The following is a 10,436-nucleotide window of genomic DNA, read 5'->3' on the forward strand; positions in this document are numbered from 1 at the left end:
TTTGATATTTGATAAAAATGAGATGGATGGATATGATTAAAAGATGAATTTAAGATTTAAATTTGGATTATATATGAATTTAATTTAGGTTTAATTAGAATGAATTAAATAAAAGGATTATGCTTAAAATAAAACGGAGAAAAATTGAATAGATTGCTATCTAATTAATAACCACAATATATTGAATAAGTAAAATCATAAAATTTATCAAGTAGTAGTATTTTTGTACATAAAATAACTACTCATGTATATACTATGTAAATATGTGTGTATATATATAACATACGTATGTATATAATACGTACTAAATAGATGCATAATTAATATAGTTAACTAAAGTATATAATAGACTTAATTAAGTAATAACTAATATGCAGATGTATACAAGACGTATTAAAATAGATATGTGATATGTATATATATCAATATGAATAAGTAAATTATAAAATAAACTTAGTTAAAAAATATTTTTATATCAAAAAAATACACACACCTACATAATATATACTAAAAGATACGTAAGAATATTTGAACTTATTAAGCTTATTATTAAAAAAAAAATAATAATAAAGATAATAGTAATAATATTAATAAATATAAACAATATTATAAAGTCAAAATATATAATTTATTGGGTAAAACTAAATATAAATTTATTTATTTAATAAAGAAATAATTTTGAAAAATGCCTATTTATTGAGATAATAATCCAAAAAATAGTTATGGGTTGGTCAAAATTGGGTGTCAACATCATGTACTTGCTAAATTACTTCATTGTATGCATATGTATATATGAATAAGGAAACATGCTATGAACTATGTGAAATGATCACTACTTGCCTGTTTTGTGATGAACATGTTCTTGATGATATAATGTTGACTATTGTTGGTAAATTGTGATTGCTTTGTATGCTTGGATCGAGTGTCACATTTCGAAATATAATTGGATCGGATGTCACATTCCGACACAAATCCTGGATCTGGTGTCCTGTTCCGACACAAAATAAGTGTTTGCAGGCCCCATGAGAGGACCCTTATGTTAAATTTCATGATATTGGGATTGATGAACCGTGAGTACTGTTTGAGATGAAAATGGTTAAGTTATTCTGTATATATGTGCTTATTATGTGGGTTTTACTTGTCCATGACTCTCTTACTAGCTAGCTACGTGATCCTACTAGTACACTGATTTTGTGTACTGCTACTACACTTGCTCTGTCCTTGTTGAGTACAAGGCATATTCAGCTGGCTGCGAATAGACCTCGCTTAGAAGAGTGATAGTATTCGAGTTCAAGGGTGAGCTATTTCTTTCAGGCTCCCGTGGACTCTCTTCTATTCGTAGTCCTTCTTTCGGGACTTAAACTTCAGATACTATTGTTAGGTTTCTTTCGGGGTTGCATCCCCTTTTCTAGACTTGTTAGTTGTTTAGAGTTTTGGTACGATTGACTTTCAGTTTCTATGATGATTTTCTGTATATTTGGATTGATAACTAGATATTTCTAAGTTTATGGGAACTCAACCTATGTTTTGTTGATTAAACCTGCTTTCGCATCTTTAAAATTATTTATACCTTGCGATTATTGTTAGTTGGGCTGTAGTAATGGTTCTCCCACCGGAGGGTTATTGTGGGTGCCAGTCACGATGGGTCAGGATCGTGACAAGTTCTTTTAGGGGGAACAAAAAATCAACACCACTACATTTAGGGGATATGCTGTATAATTTTTTGGATAATTTCGTAAAGCCAGACTAAAAAAGTGATAAACAAATGTTATGGACTGTCACCTGGTGCAATTTTCTCATTAAAATATTATTGTCCCAACAAATCTAAATTATATTTTTATCTTGGAAGGAAATATGTAATGTCTTGAATACTATAAGGATATTAAATTTCTCATATTCATTATTTGTGTCAAAAGAAGTAGTTAACATACCCCTTAACCACAATAAACTATATAATGATCGAAAAAGGGTATATCTATACTATTGAAAATAATTTAAATATATCTCTCATTATACTTTCGAGCTAAATATATCCCTCATGTTATACTTTCAGTTCGAATATACCCCTCTCATTATACTTTAGTACAAATTCGCCCTAAATTTTAACAGAATAACACTTGAAAAACTCAAAATTAAATAATCCATTCTCAATTTTAAATATCTAATTTTTTAAGAATAAATACAATTTTTCAAGTACTATTGTCATTTCTAAGAAAAAAATAATTTTACTTGAAAATTTTACTTATTTCTAAAAAAATCAGATATTTAAAATTGGGATGAGTTATTTAATTTTGAATTTTTCAAATGTTTTAGGACGAGTTTGTACTAAAGTATAATAAGAGGGATATATTTGAACCGAAAATATAACAGAAAAGATATATTTCATACAAAAATATAACAAAGAATATATTTAAATTATTTTCAATAGTACAAGGTATGTTTAACCATTTTCCGTATAATAATTTGTTATAAATAGCAAGTGTACCAGAACTATCATCGAAATCTGCAATATGCGATCCAAACTGGTGCAAACTTGCTTCCATAAATACCACAACAAAGTAAAGGAGGAAAGAACAAAGGGCATGTCAACAACCTCATTCGAGAAACATCGCGTCCGTGTTTCGATACACCATAACATTATTTTCAGTCAACCAAAAAAAAAAGAAATAAAACTATTAAACCATCAAAAGAGAGCCTTTTGGTGTCTCTTCCTACTTTCTATTCTCTACCTACATTTTTCAATGCTGATGATGTTATCACGTTCCACTTCCACCCTTAATCATATGCTTGGAATTCTTTTCTAAAACCAAACTTGACTAATATGCTAGAACCTACAAATTTCACAGTTCATCCTTAGCGTCATTAGTGGTGCTCTCTTGGCTTGAAATGACATCAGACTCTGTAGTTTTCTGTGTTGAGTGTGGCTTTTGAATCTTAAACGGGGTAGATGCATGCTTTTTCAGGAATTTGTAAAAGGCAACCACTGTACGATCTGTGTCAACAGTAATCTGTAGAACGGTATGATCATTTACAGATGCATCAGCTATCGTTTCTGAGAAGCAAAACGGAAGGAAGCATAGCAACATAATTTTGGTAAAGAATTAATATTACACTCACCGGGTCAAAGCTCTTGTTGCCAGCTGGGAAGAACAGAAGTGTTGGGAATCCGTCAGCCTGCAATTAATAAATGAATCGTTAACCCAATGTTTGAACAAGAACAATTACCCTCTCTCCCTGCACCTCTTTCCGAAAAATAAAAATAATAGTAAAACAATTAGCTCTTTTTCCACCTAAGCTTCCCTACCTGAGGCAAAACAGCACAAGGAAAATGAGTCTGTTTTTATCATTCCTGTTCTGCTTCAACTGTTGGGTTTAATTGATAGTTTGAATGGGAAATTGAGAAAAAAAAAAGTGGAGAGGAAAATGATACTCTTACTTTATTAAATAAGTTTTGGTCCCACATAGGTGGTGGAAATGAAAAGTCTCCTACTTAAAAGTAGAAGCACTCCTTCATGTTGCTAAAGGGTCAAAAGAGGGTCTCCCCTCGCGTCGTCGTCGTCGCCGCTCGGATTCGGCTTCAGATTCGGATTCGGATTCGGTCAATTGAATTGATTGATAATCTTTTTGGACCAAATTTTCTTCCCTCCGTTTTTCCAACAGATTTTTGAAAGGTTGCAACCTTGTCCGAAAAGTTGCAAACCTTTTCTCAACAGGCAAATCTTTTCCCAATATGTGCCTTTTTTTAAAAGGTGCAAACAGTCTATATATGTCTCTTAATCCTCAGAATGTTCCATACGAAATTTCTGAAACAACATCTTCTTTTTCTTCTTTCTGCACTTCCTAAAATCGTGTGATATACAGCTTTCGAGTGGTTCGCAGTCACCAAAATTTGCAGTACCTCTACTTTGGTGAGTAAATCGTTCTATCCTGGGAGGAAAGATTCCAAAACCTCGGGTACTTTGAGGGGAATAATTTCCTTAAGGACACACTGTGCATTCAGTGGGCTCGATTTTGTTCTTGCATTAATTTTTCAGATTCTGTGTTTTATTACCTTTAGTTATTGTTACTGTTTTTAATATTTACAATACAGTTTACTAACATCAACATATAAGTAGGTAACATCATTCAAGAAACTCTAACTTGTATTTTCGCATAATACAATCTTTTAACAAACCTGAGCATTCTTGACAAATAAAAAAGGGATAATGTTCCCAAAAATATTCGAACTTTGACGAAAATTGCTGTAACAATCCAAACTTTAGACAAACCCTATTACCCCCTGCACTATTTAATAGTGCATTTTAAAAGTATATTCATTGTTGAGTTAAGTTTGAAAGTGTTGTTGTTTGAATAAAAATAGCTACTTGAAGCATTTCCTTGGGTTGATGTAAGTTTGAAAGTGTTTATGTTTGCTAGGCTATATGGTTGGAGTCAATAAACTTGATTTTGTGTTGAATGTAATATCCTTGAAGTCAATGAAAAATCTACAAATTTTGACTTCAAAATCAACAATAACGTTAATAGTTATCAAACCCACAAAAATTTAGATTAACTCAATCACAAATATACTTTTAAAATGCACTATTAAATAGTGCAGGGGGTAATAGGGCCCGTCCAAAGTTTGGGATTGTTACAACAATTTTCGTCGAAGTTCGAGTATTTCTCGTACCTTTATCCCAATAAAAAATGAAGGCAACATTCTCCTCCTACCCACTGTTTTGGATGTTGGAAGTACAATTAAAAATGAAACAAGCACACAATTCTAGTACAATGCACAAGCACAGTAACTTAAATTAGACACAGAAGTTAGCGGAAGAGAAAGTTTATAGTCTGTTTGTCACACAAGAAGATTTTCCCTTAGCTAATTAATTGCTTAACAAACAAGAGTATAATTGTGACTGAATTTATAGCTGCACTAAGAGTAGATGGTAGTGACTGAGCCAGACTTTGTATCTGCCATTTAGCATAACATAACTAGACTATTTAGAGCTTGCAGTTACAGATATATCTAAGCAAGTACTTGCATGACTTCTACATGCTTTGATACCATGTTTAATAACGTGACCATCTATTTTAAAAGTCTAAGCGGTTTTGCGGGATACTTTTATTTACTTAGGCCTTCAACAAATCCTTAGCTTTTTAGACATTTCCTTTCTTATAGATAAATGTTGGTATACACATAAAAGAATGCAGTATAACTTGCAGGTATCCCACAAACATATCTAATAACAAACTAGGATATAGAATCTGACACATCCCTTGCTGGACATAAGAATACACAACCATAGTCAAAAGATCAAGTGGCAAAAAGTACCTTCGCTCGGGGGTGCTCATTTGTTGTTCCATCCATCTTGGCAATAACAAGGGAGTCAATGCCTCTTAAATGCTTGCCAAGCTTGTTGTATATGGGTTCTAGTGATTGGCAATGGCCACACCAAGGAGCATATAACTGTTTCGATCACAAATCAAAATCACCAATTAGACATCCAGAATAACCTCTAAAAATTTGGATGGTGTTCATCCAATTATTCACATCACTGATTAAGAAATGCATTCATTTAGAACAAGATAACTAGTACCTCAAGAAGAACATCTTTTGATTCATCCAAAACAATTTCGTCAAAGTTATTGCCAACCACAATTTTGACATCCCCATCATTCTGCATATGATCAAAGGGCATAAGAAAACAAAACATAATCTGAAGCTTAATGTTGGCTGTTGGAGTATGTGCATTTTAATATTTAAATAACATTGGCAAATAACAGAACGACGCCAAAAGACTTACAGTCTCAGGTATTGGATCAGATTTATAGAAGGGCTTTAAATTGTCTTCCAAAAATTTCTCCCCGAATGACTGCAAAACAAATGGAAACAAGTATACATACATGTTAAGACAGAAAGGTAAACCTTAGCTGAGAGAACCCATGCTAATATAATGTGAATAGCTCTGTAAGACTGATACAACGTCCTAATCTCCGACTTTCCAAAGTGGGCAAGATTTCATCCGCTAAACCCAAAACTCCAAAACTGAATTCCATTGTGCCTCACCAATTAATGCCAAGATTTACTATTCACCAACTAAGATCTCATTGGCTTGAAAAAAAAAATCTTTCAAGGAAATTGGCCAACTCATCCAGGCTAACATCATAATATCAAGCTTTTAATTTGATGAATCGTTTTACTCTATGTAACTTTTAGAAGGAAAGGCCTATTGCTCCAATCTTCCGATTTATACAATTTAGTTTCTCCCCTCCAAACCCCCACCTTTTATAGATTTTTCTTTATTTTTGATAAGTCACTATTTAAGGTTTAATGTTAAAAGAAAACCTATGTACAAAAGGGTACATAGACACATTCCATGTAATTTAACACAGGAGGGAAGTACATCCAGACTTCGTCACACATGTTTATTCAAAACTTTGATTCTAAAGTTAGCAGTCAGCAAACCTTGACACCATCCAAGGTTATTTCACCTTCCAGTAAAAACTTCCTCCCATCCTCATTTCCTGTATATGCAAGAACCTGCACCAAATCTCAAGTTGGATTCTAGGAAGTTCGAAAACAGAATATCTGCAAGGAGCAGTATAGTACAAATATCTTACTCTTGGGGCATCACCGCTAACACCAAAGTACTCCGAAACTGGTTTTCCAACATCTTCGTTGTCGATTTCAACAAACACACAGATAAGCTACAAGGAAAGGTTTTTAAAAAACACACAAATGACTTCAAGTCAGAGAATTGCCAAAAGCATACTATGCAGGCAGGAAAACTTATGCTTCATAAAGAGACTGGCTTCACTAAATAAAGGCTTTTCTTTCTTCTATATTCTAAGCATGTTCCCAAAGAAGTATCAGAAGTCAAAACAGGTGAGACACACCCCTCCACCTGGGAAATCCCTTCTTCTCCTTCCTTGTATGCATGAGGCATTTATTAACACCCATAATACTGTATATCTATAAGCAGAGATAAGATTATCACCTTTCCTTTAAAAGCTTTCACAGCTTCTTGAAATATTGGCAAAAACTTTTCTGAATCTTTCGAAGTGGCAAAAAGTATCAACTGTGAACAAGAAAGAGAAAATGTAACCAGGAGAAAGAAAATATCACCCAAGATCAGCATGCTATTGTTAGCTCAATTGATCACCTGCTTCTTAATGGGATTTTCGAATATCTCTGAGGCACTTTCCCGAGTAAAATTGGTGACAAGAGGAAGCTTGTTCTCAAAAACAAATTCAGCTATTGCTGACTTGGTGAATTCACCACCTGCAAGAAAGTATGACATGGTAAATACTTCTCTAATGAAATGGTTAATGCACATATAATTGCATTGACCAAACTAACCAAAGTGGTTGATATTCTCGGCTTCCTTCTTAATTATGACAAGAGCTGGACGTTTGGCTTGAGAATCAATATGGAAGAGTTTTGCCACATCTGGGATGACAGTCTGATAGAAGTTGACATCATCTTCTAGTGCAGCAGCTGCACCAAGCTCTTCACTTATATCACCCTGTGAACATGTAAAATGATTTTAAACAAAATTATAATGCTACACATTCTGGAAAAACAGAATTCAATAGCCATATATCCCTTTTGATTTTGCTGGTGTTCCATTTTTATCCTTATGTACTATAAATTATATTTTCCCCTCTAGCTATGGTATTCCTCATCAGATTATATTAAGAAAGTGATAACATTTTCTTCACTCGCATTATCACAGTATTACCCATAAAAGTGCAACTGGCATCCCAACTTTGTATATCACCGTATTACCTGAAAAATATCACTAAAGTTGGCTTCCATATATATTCGTTTTACTCTATGGTACAAATCTTTTTTTTGTCCCTTTAGCCAGGTTTTGAATCCCCAACCAATCAAATTTAAGAAAGTCATATCCAACTACATAACTGGTGGTAGAATATATAGAAGTTAAATATGATGAGACATCAGAACATCCCTTGCAATAAAACCTAAAGTCGAGAAATTCAGTCAATTCCGAAATCAGCTAGCAAGCTATAGCTACTTTTCTTTCCATCTATAAGAAATTGATGATTCATATAGTACCATAGTGTTCCATTGACAAAATCCAAAGCCACTTTAGCTTGAGTGAAGGGAAGTAATATTAATTAATCACCATAATCTGAATTGCATTCAAGTCCAATGACAGCACAATAAAGAAAACAAAACCATTAGCCTGGATAGAGGAATTACCACCAAATCATTCAAATATCCCAACACTACTTTCTTCTCATCTTTCAAGATTTGTTCTGCCTCCTCTACAGTCGTTATATTGGATAGAACAGGCCCGATCTTCTTTTTTATCCATGAAATAATAGCATCCCTGCAATGAAAAAATAAATGAAAATCTACTTTGGAATATGACAAAGTAAAAAGGATATGAAGATAGGAATACTCATGGTATAGAAGGAAAGAGATCAACTTTATATGTTTTAAACATTACTTACACAATCAGGTGACTTAAAAGTAACTACAATATGGTAAGAGACATGCTACATTGAGTTAATTTACATGTACATTGTAAATTTATTTATAATTTAAGTGTATAAAAATTAAATCCGAGAGGAAATGAGTAAATTCTCTTCAAACGTGTTAAATGAGATTAATCAACATTTTTGACCATACTGAAAATTAATAGGTTTCAAATTCCTTCAAAGGAGTTCAGGACCACCAGCCAACAGCACATCACCAATGAATTTACAGATGAAACTAGGTATCATAAAAGTTTAAGATCCACTCTCACCAGAAATTGCAATGCTAGAAACATCTTCAAAATTAAAAACCACAAGCCAATAGTAAGAGCAATAAATAGAGAAGAGGAAAAATGCCAACACGCAAAGTCAACCAAGACCGTTTGAATTGGCTTTAAGTTGGTCACACTTTTTAGCTTTTGGACGTATTTGTCTAATGCTGAATTTAAGTCATAAAGTTATTAAATTCAGTAAAAAATAAAAAGTTAAAGGATTCCATTTTCTCTTGAGCACGAAAATTACTTTTATATCCCTTATATTTTAACTAAATTCCCAAAAGACCTTTTTTTATTCCAAAATTCCAAGGTCATTTCATACATAAAAAGTTATGTATGAATCTGCTAATTGAGGTTCTAGATTCGTTCAAAAGGCAGAAAGGAAAGTGAGAAAGAAAACTTACTTATTCCTTTCACCATTATAAGGCTTGTGAACACCATCAATGAGGAAGAAAACGGTGGGATACCCTTGCACATCATACTTTTGAGCCAGCTCAGCTTCCTCAGTAGCATCAACTTTAGCAAGCATCACACTCTCTCCTTTTAGCTCAGTCGCGGCGTCAGCATACTCCGGTGCAAGTGCCTGACAATGTCCACACCACGGCGCGTAGAACTCAACCATAACATACTTATTCTTCGCAATAAATTCACTGAAATTTCCTTCCTTCAGTACAGCCACATCCTTGTCATCCACTACCGGCGGCTCGTACGAGTCTTCCCCGTGATCGGAAGAATCGTCCTCGAGATCTTCGTAGTTCTCGAAATCGTGGTGTTCACCATATGGATTGGAATCTGAATGAGCATCAGAATCCTCTTCTTCAAGGAAACTGAGATCCTCTTCTTCGTCTTCAACGACAGAAGACAAGGCAGTTCTGAAGAAGATGAGATTGAGTAGAAAAATGGAGAGAATTAGATATTTCTTCATTGCCATTGCTGAAGCAAGTTGAAACTGAAGCAGCAAAGTCTTCAGTTGTATACTTATAGGAATACTTCAAAATAACAAAGTTTTATCTTTCAACCCAATTTGAGGCGTACACTGTACTAAAGTCATTGTACCTTGGAATTACTGATTATATTTTATTACAGGGAGAGAGAACGTTGTGCCACATTTTGTATGTCTACGTGTCACGATATGATTGGGTGATTTGAAAAAATAGGCTAATTAGAATTCGACACATAGGGAGAATGAGGTGGTGAATTAATAGTGTTGACTTTTGACTTTTTGGGGTGACTGAGATGCGATCGGGAATGTGTATTGGTGTGGTGGAAGTAAACTATTGACTCTACATGAAGTTAGATGTAAGAGTGTTCACCCAAATGAAATATCCAACTAAATCAAATAGAAGAAAAAAAAAATCTATGACTATTGTATGATTTGGTTTTGATTTTAAAGTTTTATGGTACATTTTAATATTTTACATTTTTTATTTTTAATTTAGGTGTTTGTCTTTATAATAATTTATTTTTCGTCGTTTACTTTTTAGTTTGATTAGTACTTTTTATTTTGATAGGTCTAAGAATTCATTTAATGTTAAAATAATTTGTCTTTTGTTCTTTGATAAGTCATTGTTGTTGTAGACAATAAAATTCGCATCGAGAAAATAATAATCAAGACTAGAAAATATCGCAATAATCGTAGTATTCGATTTTTGAATATAAGTGTTTCAATCTCTA

At 33.3% G+C, this 10,436-nt stretch overlaps 1 protein-coding gene across 1 annotated transcript; it reads right to left on the reverse strand.

Moving 5' to 3' along the window:
* Window positions 1-2,580: 2,580 nt before the first annotated feature.
* On the reverse strand, window positions 2,581-9,792 carry LOC129899340 (protein disulfide isomerase-like 1-4). The gene is made up of 12 exons (XM_055974635.1): window positions 9,167-9,792; window positions 8,210-8,339; window positions 7,343-7,508; window positions 7,146-7,264; window positions 6,981-7,061; window positions 6,604-6,690; window positions 6,449-6,523; window positions 5,787-5,855; window positions 5,580-5,660; window positions 5,315-5,449; window positions 3,118-3,174; window positions 2,581-3,008 (listed from the first exon to the last, which is right to left on the reverse strand). The coding sequence occupies exons 1-12, from the start codon at window positions 9,691-9,693 to the stop codon at window positions 2,841-2,843; spliced, it is 1,695 nt and encodes a 564-aa protein (XP_055830610.1). The 5' UTR covers window positions 9,694-9,792; the 3' UTR covers window positions 2,581-2,840.
* Window positions 9,793-10,436: the final 644 nt, after the last annotated feature.

This window comes from Solanum dulcamara, chromosome 1 (genome assembly GCF_947179165.1).
Source record: "Solanum dulcamara chromosome 1, daSolDulc1.2, whole genome shotgun sequence".
NCBI lineage: Eukaryota > Viridiplantae > Streptophyta > Magnoliopsida > Solanales > Solanaceae > Solanum > Solanum dulcamara.

Excerpts from the sequence above, each read along its gene's own strand:
- LOC129899340 (XM_055974635.1), bottom strand. The coding sequence starts at position 9,693 with ATGGCAATGAAGAAATATCTAATTCTCTCCATTTTTCTACTCAATCTC. Across the intron at positions 5,661-5,786 it reads CTGATCCAATACCTGAGACT|AATGATGGGGATGTCAAAAT; the intron begins GTAAGTCTTTTG and ends GATCATATGCAG. Across the intron at positions 5,450-5,579 it reads CAAAAGATGTTCTTCTTGAG|TTATATGCTCCTTGGTGTGG; the intron begins GTACTAGTTATC and ends TGATCGAAACAG.